Source organism: Camelus dromedarius, chromosome 2 (genome assembly GCF_036321535.1).
Source record: "Camelus dromedarius isolate mCamDro1 chromosome 2, mCamDro1.pat, whole genome shotgun sequence".
Taxonomy (NCBI): Eukaryota; Metazoa; Chordata; class Mammalia; order Artiodactyla; family Camelidae; genus Camelus; species Camelus dromedarius.
Window position 1 is genome coordinate 27,673,542 of NC_087437.1, and position 23,488 is coordinate 27,697,029.

The 23,488-nt window shown below is 39.3% G+C and overlaps 2 protein-coding genes across 3 annotated transcripts in view; one reads left to right on the forward strand and one right to left on the reverse strand.

Moving 5' to 3' along the window:
- The window catches only part of P2RY12 (purinergic receptor P2Y12), a 45,238-nt gene extending 33,760 nt beyond the window's left edge, over positions 1-11,478 (reverse strand). The window contains exons 1-2 of one of the 2 annotated variants that reach the window (XR_010383287.1): positions 11,401-11,478; positions 6,118-7,991 (exon numbers count right to left, since the gene is read on the reverse strand). The gene's annotated coding sequence lies outside the window, so the exon portion shown is untranslated. Of the gene's footprint in view, positions 1-6,117; positions 7,992-11,400 lie in introns of those variants that run through there. The other variant, XM_010986787.3, reaches the window with a different exon arrangement.
- Positions 1-23,488, forward strand: part of MED12L (mediator complex subunit 12L) — a 294,791-nt gene that overhangs the window by 241,872 nt on the left and 29,431 nt on the right. The window contains exons 28-39 of the mRNA XM_031449309.2: positions 2,726-2,914; positions 3,479-3,553; positions 3,664-3,854; positions 4,666-4,827; positions 6,718-6,829; positions 9,191-9,280; positions 10,252-10,361; positions 10,791-10,926; positions 11,745-11,906; positions 13,703-14,065; positions 15,914-16,070; positions 19,354-19,565. Of these exons, the coding sequence (XP_031305169.1) occupies positions 2,726-2,914; positions 3,479-3,553; positions 3,664-3,854; positions 4,666-4,827; positions 6,718-6,829; positions 9,191-9,280; positions 10,252-10,361; positions 10,791-10,926; positions 11,745-11,906; positions 13,703-14,065; positions 15,914-16,070; positions 19,354-19,565 (1,959 nt within the window). The remainder of the gene's footprint in view (positions 1-2,725; positions 2,915-3,478; positions 3,554-3,663; positions 3,855-4,665; positions 4,828-6,717; positions 6,830-9,190; positions 9,281-10,251; positions 10,362-10,790; positions 10,927-11,744; positions 11,907-13,702; positions 14,066-15,913; positions 16,071-19,353; positions 19,566-23,488) is intronic.

The following is a 23,488-nucleotide window of genomic DNA, read 5'->3' on the forward strand; positions in this document are numbered from 1 at the left end:
GTTGTTGTTGAACCTTTGGAGATTATGTGAGATACATTATTCTACTTTACTTTTCAATACTTCCTCCTTTATTGATTAATATAAGCAAAATACAGTTATCAGGAATCAGGATATTTAGTATTGGTGCTGTAAATTTTTTCTCACCTATGGGCCGCATTCCAATTTTGTCAGTTTCCCAGTAATGTTGGATTTGTCTGAAGTTTCCTGTAAATTAGCTTCAGATTATGCATTCCTGGCCTAGATACCCCAGAAACAGGCTGTGTTCTTCTCCGGTAATCACATGCGAAGGCACGTGATGTCTATTTGCACCTCAGTGGTGATGTTAATTTTGATCAAGCTGTCTCCATTGAGTGGTTTTTTGATTTTTCTGTTGTATAGTTATTATTTTTTCCCTTGCAATTAATAAATAATTTTAGGGAGACAACTTTGAGACAATGCCAAGTTTTCTGCTCCTCATCAAACTCCCCCACCTCCCACATAGCATCCATTTGATTCTTGTCCAAACCAGTCTTTACGGTGATGGTTGCAAAATGACTTTTCCGAGCTCCTCTGTTCCCTCCACATTTTTGAGTTTGCATTCTACTCTCAGGTAGAATCTACCCTCTCCCTCCCTCCCTGCCATTCCCCTTCCTCCTTTCCTTCTGTTCATTTGTTTTCTGTATAGATCGTAATATACTGTCCTTAGATATTTTCATGTTCAAGTTGTCCCAGATTTGTTCAGTGTATGAATCTTTTCATGCTGGCTTTTGTGTTATTTTGACATACATCTCCCCGCCCCCACCCCCACCCCCGCGTCTTTTTTTGAGTAACAAGTATTTTCTACTTTCTGGCCTGTCTTGTACTTTCCCGGTACCGAACCTGGAATTACTCATTCCTTCATGGAACTCTGGTTCCATGTAGTAGAGGATGGTATTTGAAAACCAAGATCTGGGCACTGTGTGCTTATTGCTGTGGGCAATGTGTGGGCAATTGCTTCTAGGCCCTTTCAGCAGGAAGAGCTAGGGAAAAAAAAATCCATCTGCATAATTGTGTGTGTGTATAATCATGAGTTTATACTGATACCACCAATGTCAATCAAAATGCACAGATTTTTGTTTGCATTCCCCCATTCCATATTATTAATTCCATATTAATTACTGCCTTCTTCCACAGTAAGAACCCTGGCTACCAGTAACATCAGCCATTTGCTCTTTTGTGGAATTCTGCAGTACACTTGAAGTAGTTTCAGGATTACTGCACCCACACCACTGTGAAAAACAAACCTACTGCAAGAAGTTGAGGATTTGTTTGCAGTTCTGTTTTCCCTAAGGGTTTACAGAATTGTGTTTAAAAGTTCTTAGACTTTTCTCCTTCATTGTGGATGTGTTATTCACTTGAAATAGAATTGATTTCATTTATATCTATATGCATTCAGTTTAGATTTCTTTTTCTACCCTGGCTCTGTTTTTAGAATAACGTACTTCCAAGAGTCAGCTAGCAACAAGGTGTACTCAGAGATGCACGCCTCCCTCCCTTAATTTTTCTACCCTGTGTCCTCCCTGCTCTAGGTGATTGAGTCCATTATTTTCTGGTTTATCTTTCCATTTTGTAGAAATTCTCCTTCTTTATTAAAAAAAAGATACACCATATATACTCTTTTTCACTTTGCTGTAGACATAATGTTGACAGGGTCATGTTTTTATTAAGGGTAATTGTAACCATGGTAAACGTTAGCTATTAGTCATATAGATATTGAGAATATACTGAGTTGTGCCTTGGTTTCTAACTGTGGATGCACACTAGAGTCACTTGGGGAGTTTTAAGAAAATTTGATGCCTAAAATATTACTGGTGTCTGGGTGACATTACCTGAGATTGATTTAATTGCTCTGGTATGGGGCTGGAGCTTTGGAATTTTAACAAGCTCCCCAGATGATTTTAATGGACAGCCAGCATTGAGCCATTGGTGTAGTAGTTAAGCAGGTTTCATCTGAAATAGATCTGGGTTCAAATTTGGCTCTGGTACTGTTAGTGATTTTTTACCCCATTTAGTACAAGAGTTTGCCTTTGAAAAAATGGTAGAGAATAGCTGGTAGAAGTTTGGATTGGTGGAAACTCCAGAGGTCAGTTAGCCATATGCATCAGTAGCCTTAAATTTTTGCTCTCCTCCTTTACCCAGCAACTGCGTTTCTATGAAATTATCCTAAGTAAATAATTGTACAGAGAATAGATGTGCACACATAGTTATTTATAACAGTAACATTATTCATTATGGCATCCAAAAGAAAGATAATTTTATAAATGCTATGCTGTGTTCTGTTTCTTCAGTGGAATATATTATAATGCATCATAAAAATGATGAAAACATATTATAATATAGAATCATTCTTGTTATATAGCAAGTTTAAAGAATGATTACAAAACAGTACTTAAAGCAAGGCCCCATTCTCCAACTGAAAACACATACCAGTATTTTCTTTACTTAGCTTTCTTTTCTTTTTTTCCGGCACATTTCTTTTTTTGCATTCCTTATTTAAAATTTTCTGTAACCATGGTTCCACTTTGTATTTTTAAGATGTCAAAATGCTAGAAAATTGGTCTGTAAGTCTGTTCCCTCCTACTTTTTTCATCTAATATTTTTTTTAATGGGAAGATTCCTGCCCGCTTTATTGTGCACCATGACTTTAGTACATGTTACATACACGGATAGTCTCTGCCTGTCGGTCTCACTGCTGTGTTATTTTCAGGAATGGGTAGGAGAACACTGCTTAAAAGAACCTGAAAGATTATGCACAGACAAAGAACTTATCTTGGACCCTGTGCTCTCAAATATGCAAGCACAGAAATTATTGCAGCTTATCTGTTATCCTCATGGCATTAAAGAATGTACAGAGGGGGACAACCTACAAAGACAGCACATTAAACGTATTCTTCAGGTGAGTGATAATCTAAAAGATTGTATTTTTTCTCATTTGACACATTTTTCTGTGGTTATAACCAGAGTTATATGTGTCACTGTTAACTAATTCTTAAAGTCAGAATTAATTGAAGTTTAGAACTCCCAATTTTTTGTGTAATTGCCATGTTTTATTGCTGGCTAGATATACATGCTGCAAATTGTATACAATCATTGTATAAGTATTGGTATTTTAACTCAGTGCTGTATTTACATGAGAAATAAGCTTTGTAGGGGACTGTCTTAAATACATTATTAAAAAATACTGAAATCATTTTGTAATGGGATTAGTTAGATAACTTTTGGGAGAAATGCTTGTCTTCTTTCTTTCCCGTGCCTAACTGAGTGAGGCACATTATTTTAATATTGCTATTTATTTCTTTGTGTCTATAATGAATCTCTGTAAGAGACTTGGAAGCCTTTTGATTTATATAAATCCTTTGTGTGGAATTATTCTGTTTTTTGAGAGAGGGAAAACTGCAAGGAATTATTAGATTTTAAGATATATTCAATATTTTTAATGTGTTAACTCCATTTTCCCCAGAATCTTGAGCAGTGGACACTGAGGCAGTCTTGGCTGGAACTTCAATTAATGATCAAACAGTGTTTGAAGGACCCTGTGAGTACATATTGAAAGCATGTATGTCTATCAAATTTTATGAAAAGCTAAACCACATTTGAGGGCAGCATAAAACACATGCACACTGGTTTTCTTACGTCCAACTCCAGGGCTCTGGTTCGGTGGCTGAAATGAACAACCTGCTGGACAACATTGCAAAGGCGACAATAGAGGTATTCCAGCAGTCCGCCGACTTGAACAATAACTCTCCTAATTCGGGTATGGGCCTCTTCAACCCAAACGGGATTGGAAGTGCTGATACAGGCAGCACGAGACAGAATGGGATAAAGACATTCCTAAGGTATTTTTTTCTGTAGTTTTATATTGCTGTCATTAATTTTTCACATGTAACTGTACCTTTTATTTGCACAAAGCAGTTTTTCATAAAGCTGCAGGAATGTGGAGAAAATAATTACTTGCAAGTGTTGATTGTCATTATTTAATATGTTAAAGGGTCGTGCTGCTGAGGTGGGTGATGTCTTGGCGTTGGGGATATTAAGTCAATCAGGCCCAGACTCCTTGGAACCACAGAGGGCATCTGGGATGGATGAATTTCTCTGCTGTCCCTTGAGGCTACTCTATTCCATGGCATTCATTATGTAGGAAACACTCTTTCTGCCGTCTTTATTAATTGGCAGTTTTGCTCAAATGATAATCACGAAAGGCAGATTGACTTGTATTTCATCATTTTGGTATAAAGTGTAACGAATGGATTTTAAAATTTGGAAAATTGGTTATTAACATGCTTAAGCATAATCAGAACATTTCCTATTTTAACCATGACAGAAAAGCGTATTACTCTTTGGACAAAAGGACTGTCACTGCTCAGAAAGCCAGAACCGTGGAAAAACACTTTTATAGATTATAAAAAAAGTTTAGTGACAGTATCCTCTCGGCACCCCACCTTTTATTGCTCTCCGTCAGTGACTGAAAATTGTGTGCAAGTGTCTGGTATTTGGATAGAGGAAAGATCGTGTAGAAATAAAAGAGAAGAATTTAGACTAATCGGTGTGTCTTGTGCATCAAAGTTACGCTTTGGAGTTTCCGGTGGAACTGCGAGAGCAGGGAGAAGAGGATGCCTCCTTGGGAATAACACCTGTTTCTGATTTTAGTTCCTCCGAACGCAGGGGCGTGTGGCTGGTGGCCCCCCTAATTGCCAGGCTGCCGACCTCTGTGCAAGGAAGGGTGTTGAAAGCCGCTGGGGAGGAGCTGGAGAAGGGACAGCACTTGGGTTCTTCCTCAAAAAAGGAACGAGACAGACAAAAACAGAAAAGGTATGGCTGGAAGGTGTACTTCTATGTGAGGGTTTAAAGAGCAGTTGAGAAAATCCAAAATCCTACAGACATCCACGCTCATTGTACAGAGTCCACAGAAATTTCATCTTTAAATAGAATTGAAAATATTCTGTTAGGCAAGGCTCTGTTCCTAAGAGATTCCAGATGATCATATTTTGTACACGAGTTCTCAGCCCTGCCCAGATACCCCAATTACACTGACGAACTGTTAAAAATCCTGACTTTTCAGCCCCACTTGCTGAATCAGATCTGGATCTCCCCTTGGTCCCTGTATTCAACAGTTAATTTTTTTTCTTATTATTTAAGTATTTATGTTGAAAGCCATAGAATTATTTATAATTCTGTCATGCTGGGCCCTGAAATAGTTACTAATATTTTTAATGTTTCCGGCTCTTGTTCTAGACTAGATACTAACTTATAAGCCTTCAAGTTTAATGTTTTCTTAAGTTTATGCCCCAGGAAAGGTTTCAGATAATTATACTGGAAAACTGACCACGTAACAAGAAGGAGCAGAAGCACACTCTAATGTGAAAGCATAATGGATTTAGCACCCCAGGAGTGGAAGGATATAATGATACTTCCTAACGTGGAAAAACAAAAGCTCTGAACATCCAAGTGTCTTGTCCCCTAATCACTCATAATTTAGGAGCTGCTATTTACGGAGCCCTCATGAAATGCCAGCCCCTGTATAAAACTCATGTACCTACATGAACTTTTAAAGTCTCACAGCAGTCATATGTGGTGGGTGCTCATTATGTCCTTTTTATAGATGAATAAACTGAGGCACTGAAAGATTAAGTAAATTTCTCAAGGACATGCAGCTAAGGAGATATAAAGCTAGGGTTTAAACCCCAGTGGTCTGGCCTCTGAATCTGCCCTCTTAATTAAAATACATTTTGATATTGACCTAGTTTTGTATGTATGTTGTTTAATATCTGGTTGTTTCATCATTGTTGCCTGTATTTATTAACCAACCAGATGACTCAATTTTAGTTCTCAAAGTTTATGATGCTATGTCTGTTGCCTCACTTCCCACGGCGGGGACAGACGGTATTGCAGAGTTTAAAGATGTCTCTTCCCAGGTCAGCCTCTCTCTGTTCTGCTGGTGGAAGATGAAGCAGATTGAAATATTCTGATCTTGATCTCATTTTAAGAAATTTTTATTTCCAGCGTAGCAAAGTTAGTCAGTGTGATTTGTCAGTTGTTTCTGATCATTGAAGAAATAATACTAAAATGCCAATTTTTAAAATGGAGTTTTTTAACCAAATGTCTTCAAACTCTTTTACAAGTCAAGTCCGTGGGATGTGGCGGAGCTGCGCCCTAGAGGACACTAGCAAGCCTGCTGTTTCTGGAGCCCTCAGACCTGGTGCTAATCTTAGCTCTGCCCATGCCTGCTATTTGGTCCTGAGAAATGTGCTGAAAAACAAAACAAGCACAACCATCCTAGAGCCTGTTTCCTGGACCCCAAATAAGGATACTGCTTGAGAGAAATGTTGAAATTTTTCATTGTATTCTGTGTGTCAAGTGATTTTCCTCCTGATATGTATCTTTACATTCTGTTTACTGATGTCAGCGACACATTCTCTAATCTTTGCACCCCCTACACACATGCAGTATGAATATAAGTTTGGGAATGCCTTCAGGGGCAAGAGAAAATATTAAATTATTTAGAAGCATTACAGTGGCTTTTAATCACGTTAGTTAGAGATATGATTTAACTTTTCAGGTAGCCTTGGCTGTTTCGTTCTCCACTCCCTTTTCAAATAGTAAAATAAATAAGAGCCAGTAACCCGAGGGCAGGAAATCAGTGTTGCCCAGGAAGTAATGTGTTCTTTCTAACTAGATCTGCTGTTATTACTTCCTTCGTAGTATGTCTCTTTTGAGTCAACAACCATTCCTCTCACTGGTCCTTACCTGCCTTAAGGGACAAGATGAACAACGGGAAGGCCTCCTAACATCTCTGCAGAATCAAGTTAATCAGGTAAAGTGCAGGAGAATATTGAGCCAGACAAGTATTTTTCTAACGGCATCCATTTGTTCTCCTTTCAGATACTGAGATTAAACTCATAAGGGCCCAACAGGTTTTGACTAGATGCAGGAAACATAGTCCATATCCTGTCTCCTGCCTGGCATTCTGGTCACCACGAGATGAACAACAGTGTCATATTAATTATGCGTTGGATGAGTGCCTGTAGACTATAGAAGTAACATCTGCATACTGCTCATAACTTTGTCGTCTCTGCTGCTCTCCCGACCCTGCCTCCTGGGAGAGGTGCTGGAGCAATCTGTGTTGCAGGAGGCATGGCCATAAGACAGACAGACCTCTCTCCAGGTCCTCAGCTGAGTTTCCACATAGCAGGCAGGGTCTGAGCTTGAGCTCTGTAGCTTCAGAAACTCAGTTTTACTGCCAGAGCCAAACGGATGCCGGTCAAGTGCACAAGGCACTCATTTACAAGTCAGAAGTCATTTTGGTTCATTTATAGAGAATCTGAACTTGGCTTTTCCACCAACCACAGTTCTCCTAGTCACTCTTTGGGGCACTCATTTTCAATGCACCACAAAGAAACTGAGTGATCAAATTGGAATTAGAAAGTATAGAATGGAGCAAAGTGGATAGGGTGGTCCTGTGGGGTGTTTAATCCTGCAGTAGAGCCCAATGGAGTGTCCTGTGGGGCTGTGGTTCCATGACACTGTGTCTTCTTGAGTGGTCCTGGGTGAACACGAACAAGTCACTTGGTCCTCTCGTCATCTCCTACCTTTTGGCGATGTGAGATCTGCTCTCTACACAGCAGCCAGAGGGATCCTTTATAAGTGTAAACCACGTGTTCTTCCAGTACCCAGAATGCTGCAGTGTTTCTTACTAAAATAGAATAGAAGTTCACTGTCTGGTTGTATAAGGCCCTGCATGATTTGGCACTGGCTCCCACCTCTGCCTTGTTTCCTGCCAGTCATGGCCTTGCCCACTCCATTCTTTTCAGTGTCCGTGTTGCTGTTCCTTGGACTTGCCAAGCACATTCTCGTTACAGACCCTTCCCTGGAAGGCTGTTCCTAGTTATTGGCATGGCCGCCTCCCTCACCTCCACAGGTCTCTCTCCGCTCAGATATCACCTCCTTAGCCGCTCTCTGCCCTCCACTCCATCACTCTGTAAAAGTCAGACCACAGTCATTATCTAGCCCCCTGCCCTGATTGATACCACATGTTCCAAACTTATTTTTATTTGTCTCGCTGCCAGAATTTCAGCTGCATGACACCCTGTGACAGCCTGTGTGTTTTGTTAAACTGCCTTGCACCTTTCACCTGCCTTAGGGAAGGTCCATCCGTACCTTCTGATGCGATTTGCAAAGTTCTTTCCTTTAACTGTGCAGTGCACTTACAAGTCCATCTATTGGTCTCAGTTACTTCTGCATGTGACTCATTTCAGCTCTTTTAAGATGATTCCTATTAGGAGCCATATTTCAAAGCATGGCAGTGTGGGTTTTTTTTTTTTTCCTTATGTCATCTGATTCTGGGTGTTCCCTTCTTGTGGTTTGCCTTCCTAAGCAAACCTTCCCTTCCCCAACATTAGTCTGACTCAGTGAGGAAGCACTTTCTTAATAAATTGATATGCCTTTCAACTGATGCCCAAGATGTCACATTTTTCAAAATAGCTTACGTAATCCTTATCAAGAAAGACAAGTCTATAAGGTAACAAGCCTCCCTTCAATGAAATATCAAAATAATACATTCGCTAGGATTCACAGCATGTCCCTAGAAATATAAGACAATATAAAATGTAATTTTATCTATCTTTAGCTTCATACTTACCTTTATAAGACCAGTGAAATGATAGATTAAAAAATTTTTTTTGCCTTTTTCCATTTTATTAGGTAGAATTATTATAGTCTAACTGCACATATACATTATATTGCACAAAAATACATATATATAATACACTGCAAATTTTTTTTTCAGTTTATATGTATGTACTAATCATTGTTTCTAAGAACAGATTAGAACTTTAGCTTTTTAAACTTACGTAGTTATCAAAGGAATAAAGTACCTTCATTTTTGTTAATGCTTAACTTGATGGCCCCCTAAAGGATTTTCTAGGACTTAGGATATGTAATTAGATAAGATTTTTCTTAACTGGATATGTAATTAGATAACAAAGAAATAACCAGATTTCTATCTGCTTGGAGGAAGGGGAGGAAAGCTCAAATTTTATTTTTCCCTTGTTTGTTTATCTGTTAAACTAAGAAGTTGTTTTTGACTATCAGTAAAAAGCTCAATTTAACTTTAAATATGAGAGGAATCAAATTTTAACAGGGAAAACAAGTTTTGTTTTTTTTTTTCCTCATTTAGATTTTAAGTAACTGGAGAGAAGAACGATACCAGGATGACATAAAAGCTCGGCAGATGATGCACGAGGCACTGCAGCTCCGCCTAAATTTGGTAAGAGACTCTTCTGGCGTTTTCCCTCCATTAAACTTAGCTAAATGTGACAATAACTCCAGCTCTCCACTCCTCTCCTACCATGGTCACAGTCCCTGTTACAAGGTGCCTCTCTTCGCTCTCTTTCTACTTCCCTGTCTCTCTAACCTTCCATTTTCCCGGCCTCTGTCCTTCCTGTCTGGTCTGGCTTCTAGACAGCAGGAGGTATTTTAGGCATTGGGCTGCTTCCTGCACCGCACCCCTAGGGACCTCTCTCATTCTTTTTCATTTGTGCCAAGATTAGGTCTTAGAGGACTACTGATTTGAGATGAGTGTAAACTTTCACTATGCTTATTTTAAAACCATATTAAAATGTCCTTTAAGTCAAAATGTTATCAAGCTTTCCATCAAATTGATCATAAAGACAAATCCTGCAGGGAGGTTTCACAGAAATTTAAGACTCCTTGCCCATTACACATTCCTTGGAATTTTTCTTTTATCACTGCACAAACCCAAATAAAAGCTACTCTGGATGATGGCTTGCCTGGTATTTGATATTAATTCCCACACGTGAACCAGCAGACCTGGGGGCAAGCCTCCTGCTCATCATTACTTCTGTGTTACAGGATATGCCTAAGTGTTACTATGGCAACAGGCTTAGATTCAGTAGTAATTGACAATGCAAAGTTGCAGATAAATCAGATTTCCTGGTTTTGACCTATTCAGATTTAACTAGACTGAAATGGTACATCATGAAACTGGATATCATGAAAGTTTAGGAACAAAAAAAGAGCTGGTTATACTAGCGTATAATTCATACTAATGATGTGTCCACACTCAGGTACCCCTCCCCTCCCCCTTTTTTTGAATGACCAATTCCTGTGCTGATGGTACTAGAAAGAGTGACAAACTTTTGGCTGCACGAAGTGATGGAGGTAATATTTTCTCTGTAACACTATGCAGATTTTGTCACCGTGTTTTTTATGTGCTAGGTGGGAGGAATGTTTGACACGGTGCAGAGGAGCACGCAGTGGACAACAGACTGGGCCCTCCTCCTCCTTCAGATCATTACTTCTGGAACTGTTGACATGCACGCTAACAAGTATGTTCTTACCACTTCACGTGGACTTTGCTGCATGCGTGCATGGTGGAAGCTTTGATACACTGACTACAAAGTCTTCCACACCTTATTTTCTTGGGTACCTTAAAAAAAAATCCTGTGCCTTAACTGTCAGGTATAAAATAAGCTACAAGGATGTATTGTACAACATGGGGAGTATAGCCAATATTTTATAATAACTATAAACGGAGTATAACCTTTAAAAATTTGTGAATCACTATTTGTGTACCTGTAACATATAATATTGTATGGCAACTATACTTCAATTTAAAAAATACTGTATTTTAAAATAAATACATTTAAAAAAAAAGAAAACTTAAAAAAAATTCTATACCTTAAATTAAAAAGTTCAATTAGTTAAGAATGTCTTGGTTTTGCTTTAAGGTGAAAACATTTTCTTTCTCCTCTTAGTGAATTATTCACAACAGTTCTTGACATGCTGGGTGTTTTAATCAATGGAACACTGGCCTCTGACCTATCAAATGCATCCCCAGGGGGTTCTGAAGAGAACAAACGTGCATACATGAACTTAGTAAAGAAACTAAAAGTAAGTTTGTGGCCTGCCTGTATTATGAGCTCATATTATTTGTGGATTTATTATTTAGTGCATGTTATTTTATTACTCCTTAAATTAGATGTTACTTATTGCATTCAACTTAATGTAATGTGACTATTTTTCTATTGGCTTTACCTTGGCTTCCCAGTACCCAAAAGTTGTAAGTATATGTAGCTTGAAGATTTTTCATAAAAAATCATACTCATAAAACATTTAATTTTTTAAGGAACTTCAGAAATCCGGTATCAAGTATGTAACCAAAATGCCAACATTAGATTGAGGAATAATTTGACCTTCGACTGGCAGCATGCAGTTGAAAAATAAACATTTGCACTGATATTTCTAAATTCAATTCATTTAACTAGGCACTAACACAATCTTTGAAATAAACTGTAAACAAACAATGCCGGAAAAAAAAAAATCAGCATGTCCAACAACTTTACTAACAAAATAGCCAGTGGTTACCTTGTGGTCTGACCCTGGATTGGAGGACGTGTTCCAAGCTGCAGCTCCTGCCTTCTGATTGCAAATACTACTCTGGATTTTTATCGTTTCAGCACAGCGATGTTTATTGTGTAACGAGGGTGCCTGTATATGTGTTCTATTTTCTACTTAAATAAGAGAAATGAAACATACTACTCTCAATGAGAGCTGCCCCATAGACCAAATTCAAGGTTAAAGAACATTCCAGCTGTAAAAACGGAAATGTTTCATAGAGGAACTTCCTTCTTCTTAGCTTTTGCCTTCATTGTCACTTCTGGCCCACTTCTCTCTCTCTCTCTCTTTTTTTTTTTTTTTTTTTTTTTTAGAAAGAGCTGGGAGACAAACGATCAGAAAGTATTGACAAAGTTCGACAGTTGCTACCTTTGCCAAAACAGACATGTGATGTCATCACCTGTGAACCTATGGGTTCCTTGATTGACACAAAGGGAAACAAAATTGCTGGATTCGACTCTATAGATAAAAAACAGGCAAGAGTAAATGTTTGTTTCTCATGTATATATATAAATATATGAACTTACAAAAGCAAACTACATTTTCTTGTCTTCCTAGAGGGCATGTAAAACATGTTAATTTTATTGTTTCTTAATTTTTTAAAACATAGTCTTGTCATTTAAATGCAGTGGTTCTTGACATTATCATACAGACAGGCCAAATCTTTGAAGATCTTCATTTAAAACTGTTCTGAATTTAAGTGAATTTCTGAAGCCCATCAAGGGAAAACTAAGTGAAAGCTTAGTGTAAAAAAAAAAAGAAAAAATAGGAAAGGTCAGGTTTGATTTTACTGCAGAATTGGAAACAGAATACCTTTAGTAGATGATAAAAATTTTATTGATGATAGTCTTCATGTAGTAAGCTATTTTGAGTCAACAAAATATTTTATAGTGACAACACTTTATTTTCTTACTAATTTAACAATGTTTAATGAACACTTGTGTATATAAGATATTAGGCAAGTTTCTCTAAAATATGAGAAGAGGGGTCAGTTATTCTTTCCGTGAACATGGAGCAACCATAGATCACTGAAATCACAGAGCGGAAAGGGTTCCTACCCTTAGCAGGGAGCGGACAGTTACAGCCTGGTGAGATTTGTATGTCGTGGAACAGAGCGTGCGGGGACCCAGAGAGGGGGCCCGCACACACAGGTGAGCGGTAGGTAGTCAGAGCGGGTTCCTCAAGAAAACTGACACTTGAATCATTCTGGAGGATTAAGAGTTAGCCAGGAGGTAGGGCACAGGGTGGCACAGGCACAGGGAAGCGTTTATGCTCTTGGGAGGAAAGTGGTTCTGCAGTAACTGGGGGTGCCCTGAGTGCTGATGCCTGCACGGCTGTAGAGGGAGGAAAAGCTGGAGTCACGGGTAAGTTGAGTTTGCCGTGCTGGTGGGCTCTCCAGTGGTGACACATCTAGAAGCCATTTGTATATGTGCTCTTGGTCTAATGTCAAGGCAGATATTAGGTAACTGAGTGTTGGTGTTGGATGAAGCCACCCGTGGAAGAGGACCTATAGTAGGAGTAGGAACATTGATGTGGAATGCCTTGAGCAGTTACTTGTGGGGTCACTTTGAAGAAAAATATTTTCAAATTGGTATACCAGGGTAAGTACCAAGGGACAGCACCAATTAATGCCAAAAATAAGAAGCTTTTATTTTCAGAAACAGAATAGCGCTTTGTCTTCTAACCTCAGCAGAGATAAGCTTGAATTGAAGGACTTTATTTGTACCTGTTGGTGCAGGTTAATTCTACAATAATATTACTGAACTGTTTAGAGACTGCCTGATCAAGTACATGAAAGGTGCCTGAATCAAGTCCGCACGTGTTTGAAGTTAATTTGATCCCAATTAGAGGCTGAATATAACTTGACTCCTAAGTTTTATCTTAAAAGCAATAAATAGATTCCAAAGGTTTATAGTTTACTACAGTAATTTTTTAGAAGTATTTAGCAGTATTTTTTTAGAATTAAAAAAAACTGAATAAAAAAAAATGCCACCTACAGAAAAATACGCTGGACTATCTGGTGTTCCAGCCTGAACAGAGTGTCATGTGGTATAAAGAACCATAAAACCAGACTTAAAGGTCCAGATTCTAGCTGCTGCTCGCAGTGATCCCGTGTCAGCCCAGACTCATTAGCAAGCCCGTTTGCCGTGTGCTCGGTTCTCTGAGGCCCCCGCCAGCCAGAATGTCCTCTGGATCCATGTCTTAAGCAAGCCTGGCTTCTGAATCAGGGAAAGATCGGAGCATGTGGTCATGGCGTGTCATTTTACCACAGGGTCTCCAGGTCTCTACGAAGCAGAAAGTGTCCCCATGGGATTTGTTTGAGGGTCAGAAGAACCCTGCTCCTCTGTCCTGGGCCTGGTTCGGGACCGTCCGAGTGGACCGAAAGGTGGTCAAGTACGAGGAACAGCATCACCTCCTCCTGTATCACACACACCCCATGCCCAAGCCCCGGAGTTACTACCTCGAGCCGCTGCCCCTGCCTCCCGAAGAGGAGGAGGAAGAGCCCACATCTCCCATCTCTCAGGAACCCGAGAGGAAATCAGCTGAGCTGTCAGATCAGGGAAAAACCACAGCCGATGAAGAGAAGAAAACAAAGGGAAGGAAGCGCAAGACGAAACCCAGCTCGCGAGCTGATGTGAGTAGGGGAAGCAGAGAGATCTCTGGCATGTTAGCATCTTGTAGAAGGTTTACTAGTTCCTGAATTCTATCCCTAGAAACATTCCCATGATTAGTATAAGCCCGTTTGTAACAGTTACCCTGACAAGGCTCAGGGGTAACTGATGGAGTGGCACACAAATGGTGACTTGCCACAGACGACAGAATCCTAGCTTTTGATTTTTCCTCCTCTACTTTTTATAACTTTGTTTTATTTTAGGCTTTGATTGTGACTAATATTCATTTATCAGTGCCTCACAATTTCTCAGATTTGAAACTTGAATTTTTTTGGCCTATAACATCTCCTCTTACATATTTTTATTATGAGGCATGTCTAAAATATTTTTTTTTGTATTTTGAACAGTTGATACCTGTAGTGAATTAACATAAAAACTCTGTTTGCTTTCCTTAGATGAAACTGCATCTAATACATCCAGTAGGATGTTTCTGAGATTTCATAGTTTACCATTCCTCTTACTCTCCTGTATATTCTGTTTCTTTACCACATATTTTCAGAAATTATATGATATAAAATAAACATAATTTAAAATAGTTTTGTTTTTGTTTTCCTGTTAGCCTTCCCTACCTAGAGCAACATTTTCTGAAAACAACAGAAATCCATGAGATGGTAATTTAGAAATAATTATATAGAACTAATGTGTAAAATATCTTCCCAATTAAATTCACCTCAAAAATACTCAAGAGGGAATTTGAGACATTTTTCTATAAAACTCAAGAGTATTCTTGTTATACAGAGGAAAAAATATTCATAATTTGGTGTTCAAACATCATGACTAATTATCGTTCACCTATGTCAAAACCAAAACATCTTTTCCTAGCTGGTAGCTTGGTGATTAATATTATTCTAGAAATGACGACCATCACTTTTGGGTGCCACTGGAACATCAGTGCCCCCTTCTTGTATAGCCTTCCTGCCATTAGTTCTGTGTCTTGAAAAAGATGCTTGGTAAGATCAGACTGCCACTCCCCCACATCTGGGTCTCCTAGCCTGCATGTTCACATGGATGGGTTTCTGTTCTTTTCAGATGCTTTGAAAGACCTAAAACTCCTCTCACTCCCCACGTGGGTCCTGGTCCTGTCCCTTTCTCCCACACTTCTCCTGAAGCTGCCTCTTTCCAATGGGCTGTATTACAGAGAACTGAGATTTTATTTTTCCTTCATCCTTCAGGACTAGACGAGAGCAGGAGGGACTTGAGTCGGGGAATTGAGGTCTTTGGGGGTGATCCTTAGAGACTTTGCAGCTGCTGTAAGGAAGAGAAAGCCCTGGGCAAGCGGTGTGGTGAGGGGCGGAGGGGGACTGCACCGAGAGGTGTCTGCTTTAGAGAGCCATCTGGAAAACTGCAACTAAGACCGGAGACTGGCTTTAAAGAATCGTGGGCCTTTCTGGCATAATTCTTATCCAGGTCCAAGGTATCAGGAAAGCCTTCCAAGATGAAGTGATCAGGGGTCTCAGCAACCGAAGATGCTTTTGCAGCTGTGGGTGATGGTCAATACGGGTATTCTAAATGTGCTTTTAGTATTTTAAAAACAGGGTTCGGGAAAGATCCCTTTCCATCTTCCCCCCACTGTAGCCAAGTAGATTTTAAGTCCAGGAAGCCAAGTAGATTTTAAGTCCAGGTTTTAACTTAACTGAGTGTTTTGCAGAGAATATATTGAGACTCTTGCCTTCTGTTTTCCCCTTTGTCGAAATAGCCTTGTCCACTGGGGTAGGGGCTCCCTCAGATAATGTGATCAGAAGAGTTTGCATTAATTACATACGTGGTGTGTGGAGTTAAGTCACTTTTTTTTTTTTAACTTCATGTTGAAGGAGTACCCGCAGAGCAGCATATACCGAGTGCCTCCCAATTACTCACCTGTCTCCTCCCAGATGGTGCACCACCCACAGTCCGCCTTGTGGGGCTACAGCCTCATGGGGCAGCCCCAGCAGCCCGGCTTTTTCCTTCAGAACCAGTCTCTTACTCCAGGTATGTGAAGAGAGAGCGAAGTCAGGTGTCTCTGAGATCAGAGATAGCCTGGGGTGCTCTTTGCTATTAAACTGAAACCTCCACAAAACTTGCCGATTTCTAGAACTCAGTGCACATTTCTGGAATTCTCGCTGCTCAAGATGCTTTCTTCCTCTTCTAAAATAAGGTTTCAAGTTACGAGTTGAGGTACTGACTTTGGAATTTTCACCCGGTGTTGGAAGGAAATTAGCCATTGATGAAAAATCTAAGTTACAAAATATAAAATCACTAGAAGTTTTAGGTTGTGAAATTCATGTACACTTTTATCAGATGTAATTCTCATCAGCGCTTTAAAAGATTAGACAATATTGCAGTGTCTTTTATTGTTTCCTCATGTGATGAATTTTGAATTGCTTATACCGTGAAGGATCTCAGAAATTTGGTTCAACAAATAGATTTAGATGTCAATAAGAAAAGCAGCCGTATCCACAGTAAATGTTAGTACTGCTTTGAAATTTTTTTAAAAATCTCTTAATTAGCAGTGAATTTCATTTTTTTCTGAATGAAAGTTTGACTGTTTTTACAAAACAGTTGATTTTCAGATCTCAGTCTGCATTTTGTTAGGATGTGCCATTCGAACAAATAATACTTTTCCTTACTGTATTGTGTGTTTTACTGTGATTTTTATTATGAGTGTGATGTTTTGAAGCCTGAAGAACATGTTTGATTCTTGGTTTACAGTAGTGCGGAATCTGTATCTTGTCCTCTAAATGAGCGGTTAAGAGGGCTGGTCTGGGAGTCAGTTCTGTTCGGGTCTGGCTCTCCCGCTCTCTTGCTGTATCGTCTCCACCAAATCTTACTTTCTCTGTGCCTCAGCTTGAGCATCTGTAAAGCAGATGTGCTAACTTGCACCTCATGGTGTGGGTGGTTCCGGTATGCATTCAGTGAAATGTACTGAGCGTCACAATGGACCAGACCCTCGTCTGGTTGTTAGGATATTACAGTAAACAAAATGGATCAAAATGCCCATTCTCTTCTTAAGGATGAAATAAGGTTTATATTGCACATACATGCATATATATAATTTAAAGTAAATTTTTAAAAATATAGCATCTAGAAGACAGCCTGACACAGCAGATATATTCATATTCAGTAAATGATCTTAACATGTGCCTACCTCAGGGCTTTAGCACCTGCTGGCCCTGCCTGGAGTGCTCTTCCTCACAGTATCTACGCTCACTGCCTGCCTCCTTCAGGTTTGAGGAGGCCTGCTTTAAGTTGCAAACCCACCCTTTCCCTGCCTGCTCTGTTCCCCTCCTCGTCTTTTGAGTTTCTTCGTATCAGCATCAGCACATTTTATAGACTGAGACATTTGACTTACCTCCTGGTTTATTCTGCCTTCTCCAGAAAGCAAGCTCCATGAGGGCAGGTATTTTTGCTGTTAAGTTCACTCCTCTATGCCCAGAACTTAGAACAGCATCTGGCTTGTGGTGGGCTCTTAAAAATAAGTTGTTGAAGAAATGAGCATAGACTACCAAGAGCAAACCAGACAGTGGTAAATGTGGAAAATAATGTATGCTCGTCCTCTCTTTTGACTTTCTCGTTAATTCCCAGGGCCTTGTACATTTTTTTTTATTTTACCATTTTTATACCTTGTAGATATTGAAATCAAACACAAAGAATGTCTATAAATTGAAAGCTAAATATTTTACAAAGGCCATATACCCTTTCCCCCATAGAATACTATAAAAGGTGTTTGTAAGTTGAGCAACTTTAGATATTAGATAAGTCTTAGGTATCATGACATGTAACCAAAAAATGGAAGAAAACAATTATGAGGATTTTACATGTGTGGATTAATAGATTTTCATAAAATTATGAATGCTGTGGAGTTGAGGAAGAATATGTACAGTGTGCTTCCATTATATGTAGTTAAAAATGCAAAACAGTGCCCTTACACACACACACACACACACACACACACACACATACACATACATACACACAAACACATCTACACCTACAGCTTAAGCATCTTTCTTTTTCTCATGTATACACACAAGTATCGTAAAGTTATAAGGAAGTATATGTGCATAATAAACACCATTTGGTGAGAGAAAGGGAAAAAATTAATGAGGTAAAAATATGCAGAGAGCTCCAACATGTTTATTCTATTTTATTTCTTTAGTTGATTTAGAAGTATAAGATTATAGAAAAGTTAGGAAAATTAAAAGAATGTAGGCCATCGCCTAATTTTCAAAAACAATCTCCCTTATAAAATGAGTCAACAATGTTTTGATGCATTAGTATATTTCCAATTCTTCAACAAAAGTTACTCATATTACTCAAACTGACCTCTTACCCTCTCCCAAATGTTCTTCAAATGCCACTGAATGACTTCGTAAATCATATTGCCGATTGTGATACTGAGCCTTTAAAGAAGGTAGACTTCCAGTGAACAGCATTAAAATGTTTCCATCGTTCAACTTGCTTTAAAAAATGATGTAACATTTGTAAGGTATTTATATAGGGGTTTTCTTACTCACATACATTTGAGGGATATAAACTATCTGGTGAAGGATTGGCACCTAATTTGAAGCCAGCACATTTTGAAATTTTTTTTCCCTCTTAAAGTCATTTGACACATTATGTAGGCAAATATGGTAATATTTTCATTTTTTTAAGCATCACTATAATTAACGTCTCTTGTTTATTTGACTTACAGCCTTCAAAAAAGATGTTTTTTGTCTTTAGAATCATGACATTTGAAGTTTCCAAGCATTTCAAGTTTTTTAAGTATTTTCATGCCTTTCTGCCACAGAACAGGCATGTTAATTTTGCCATGGTAAAGAAGCTTAAATACTATGAACTTGAAAAGGGTTTACAATTACAAAAGGGTCTCTATGCCTGGCTTAGGACACTTGGCAAAATACACCAGGAAGGAAATACATTTTGTGCAAGTGATGTGCTTGTTCCTGAGAGCCTTGCATCATTTAAAACCCACACGATTCTGAAATTGTGCCAACAGCTCTGCTTCTCAGACGTTTCACTTTATCAACCGAAGTGGGTCCTCTGTGAAGCCATTCAAATATTATCACCCACTGAACAGCACCCTCCTCAGCCTTAGGATTTGCTGCAACTCTTAACAGATCTTCAATATTTGCAGAGGGTGAGGCAGTGCCTTCCTTCCCATCATGCTCCTAAAGTGAGGCTTAGAAAGTGAGATACCCATGTTTTGATAAAATAAGGCAAACCTGTTGCGTTAACATGCACAGAAAGCTCCTCCTTCTGGTTGCTTTGGTAGGTGGCTCCAGACTGGACCCGGCAGGCTCCTTTGTCCCCACCAATACCAAGCAAGCTCTGTCCAACATGCTGCAGCGGCGCTCAGGGGCCATGATGCAGCCGCCCTCCCTTCATGCTATCACGTCCCAGCAGCAACTGATACAGATGAAGCTTCTGCAGCAGCAGCAGCAGCAGCGGCTCCTCAGGCAAGCCCAGGCGCGACCTTTCCAGCAGGTTTGTCCACCCCCAGCAGCGTGGTCCTGCGCGTTTCCCTGGTCCCTGTAGCTGGGGATGCGTGGGGGTGTGTGACGTGTCCTGCCTGGTGCGCATCCCCGTGGACTTGTGTGAGTGCAGGTATGTCTCTCCTGTACGGGTTTATAAACACTTTTCCTCCCTGGCAGTTTACTGTTGCCACTGACCAAATAACTTGAAATGTCTTAGGTTCATTCAAAGTAAGCCTAAAACGAAAAGAAGAGCTAGTGCTTTTCTAGTCAGTTAGAGGCTGTAGAACTTTTATCCCTGAAGTGACCTGCTCTGAGCACTCATTCCCTGTTATAATTATCTCCCTTTTCTGTTCTCCTTTTAGTTCTGCTTTCATGGATTAGTATTTGATTTCTGGCTTGGAGGTGGTATCTCAGAAGCCCTGATGTTTCTTGGGTTTTCTCTGCACAGACTCTGAGTCTAGTGCGGACTTAATAGGTGCTACAGAAAACACAGGATACACTACATATAATAGTCAGTATATGGATAGCTTTAGTTCTCGATTTATATTATTTCTCTTTTTATGCCCTGTAACCCACTTTTCTTTAACTTTTTAGATGGCAGTGATTATTCAAGAAAACATTGGTGAAAGTCACCCAAAACTTAGTATAGACTCATAAAACCCACGAATCTGTACATATACAATAAAAAGAGGGAGGTGAGAGTGTGACTTTTTTCTTCTAGTTTCTCTATGCTTCTTGTGTTTTCCAATTTTTCTTAAAAAAAAAAAAAAAAAAGGCACGATGGTGGTGATGGTGGTGCTGCTAGCCCCTGTTACGGCACTTACTTCTGCCAGAACGCCTCAAAACACTTGGCCGTGTTGATGATCTTAGCTCTCACAACAACCCTACTATCCTCCAAGGAAGTAGCCAGTCTTCCCGTTTATCCTGCTCTGTGACAAACCACTGACGTTCAAATTAGCAAGAAATTCTAATGCTTTAAAAAATACTCTTTGTATCTTGAGTAACTTTCTAGCCATACCTTCACTGTAAAACTCCAGGGCACTTCTGCCTTCAGTCCACGCAGTGATTTTGGGGGGGGTGAGAGCAGTAGGGATAGTTATGCAGTCTTAAAAATGCTTCCTTTTTTTAAACCTGTGTTATAAGAGGGACAGGAGAGAGGAGTCTAGTTTGAAGTGCAAGGGAATACAGACAGCAGTGACTACGTGCTTGCCTCTCCCTGACCCCTCAGGGAGAGTCGGTTGCTCATACTCCCTGGGTGTCAGGAAAGATGGGTCTAAGTTGTTTCTTACACAGGAATGATGAGGATTTGATTAAAATATTTTAAAAGCCTTGATTTTGCTTAAGAAAGCAGCATATTGAGAGCCAGTTAAAACCTGTGTGGGATTTTAGCACTTCTTGGGGATGAACAAAAATAGTCGTACCACTGTTTCAAATCCATATCAAGAAAAAATAATTTACTAGAAGTCGAATAACCATTCTACTAGAATAAATTCAGCTCCCTTTTAAAAGTAAGTTAAGCCTAAGTAAAGTTTACCTTCCTAGAAGTATGTTTATTTCTTCCCATCTACCTTTTTATCACAAGGTATAATTTGACTTATTACTAACCCACTTTCAGACTGCTACTGCTGAATTCAGTTTTGAATTTCTCTGAGTGGTTCTTAGCCCTGGGCAGAATCTCCCTGAGCCATTCATAGAATATGTTCGCTTAACTTGATTGAGATAAATTTGTAAGAAAGCAATCGGTTGTAGGCTACAGACGATGAATCATCAGGGTTTTCATGGCATTGAAGAGGAAGCTTGCTGACAGAGACAGAAATGATGTGCTCAGTTACAGCTTGTGGTTTCTGGTAAGAACACTGGGTTATCAAACCCTGGAGCAGGTGCCTTCACTGTGCATCCAAATAAAGGACTTAGGTGACTTGGTGAGAGAACACTGAGTCAGAGCCTTCCGAGGTTGTTAGCTCCTCGGCACGGGTGAATCTAGCACCCTGGAAGCACGCCTCCTGGATTGATGAAGCCCATTTCAGTTGAGCAGCCAACCCTTTTGTCTGGTAACCGTTCTACCCGGCGGATATGGTATGGCCTTGGAACTCACTCTTTAGCAGTGTATTTCAAACATACAAGAATAGAAAATAATATCACAAACACATACTTACCACCTAGTTTTATTAAATAATAAGTGTTCTGCCACATTTGTTCTAGCACATTTAAAAAAAATAAAACAGTACAGACATGAATGAGGCCCGTGGTCTCCTCTCATTTCCTTTCTTTCCTCTAAAGAGGTAATCCTTACGATGAATGTTGTGGGGGTTTTTTTCCTTACGAACGTTTTTATATTTTTACTACATATTTTTGCATCCATTGACATAAACATGATACAGTATTACTTTCAGATCTGAAACTTTATATGATAGTCTTACACTTATATTGTTTTGTGACTTTTTAATTTTGACTAATTTTGAATCATATCTACTTTGTTACACCTAATTTTATTTTGTTGTCCTGGTTGGATTGCTATTCCATTACGAGTATTAATATTTATCTGTTCTGTTGATGGTCATTTAAGTTATTTCCCATTTTTGATTACTGTTAACCATGCTAGAGTAAACGTTTTTGTACATCTCTTCTGCACATGCGGAGTTTTAGGATCTGGAGTTGGAAGTGGAAATGTGGATTTGATTGCGAATTTGATTTCTAAAGTGGTTGTGATTCCCATCAGTTGTAAATGAGTTGTTTTCCTTTCTTCACATCCTCACCAACCCTTGATATTATCAGACTTTAATGTCCTCATTCAGAGCAGGTGAAATGGTATTGTGTGATGACGCTGTAATTTGCGTTTTCTGATTTCCTGTGAGTTTAGGTGTGTTTTATAACTTTACTAGTTATTTAAAGTTCTCCCTTCTGTAATTTTCTGGATTGTATAATTTGAGTGTATTTCAAAATGATTTGGTTCTTATTTGGTAAAGGTATGCAAAATAGTCTTGTTGAAACAAATCTTGAGTTTTAACGATTATCTTTAATGCATTGACTCAGAGAGTATAATTTATATACATCTCAGCAACAGAAATGAACTTAGTAGGACAATGAGCTAGTAAATGTGTCCTAAACCCTGTCATTTGGTTCCTTGGCTGGAAACCATGTCCAGGAAAGTGGATGCTCTGCTTATTACTTAATACCTGGTATTTCTATTTATTTGAATGATGAGGAAGTCGACCATTTCATTTGCTGAAATTATGAGTGTGCAACTGTTAATGATCCGTAAGATAGCTTACAAAGCTTGATTTTTATGAGCAGGGAGAAGATTGGGGTAGCAGGTGAGAGAATGAACCACTAAGACAAATGAATATTTGCAATGAATTATGTACCTACCCCTAACATGACGAGAATAGGTATTACTTGCTTGGGAAATTCCTGTGATTTCTAGTCCTTAGTGGAGTAAAATACCTTTTCAATTAGGGTTGAGAATTTTTTGCCTTATCTCTATTTCTAAAACGCAAGTTGAACAGAAAAATTTTAATATCTCAGACAAAAGGTCACTTAAAATCCATTTATGAAAATGAGTAAACAAGGGAGTCATTGATCTGAGTTACAGGAGTTTTTTCCCCCAGCATGTAGTTCCCTTTTTCTAAGTAATTCCCCATTAGCATGCAAACACTGGTGGCACTATGAATATCTGTGTTCTATTTTGGTTGATTGAATGTGTGGTGAAACTGATGTTCTGCTTTCATGGGCATTTACTGGGTTGGAGCTGTCTATCCTCCAATGGTATGTGACCTGTTCACTTAATGTCTTGTCTGCTTGATGTGACCCAGTGTCCTGAGCTCTCCCCAGCTCTGGGCTAGGAAGGAATGTGGTGCTCTTTTCCTTGCACTGGAGCACCAACATGCCTTAGTTTCAAGAAGCTGTCTGGGTCTGATTGCGCCCCCAACTCCT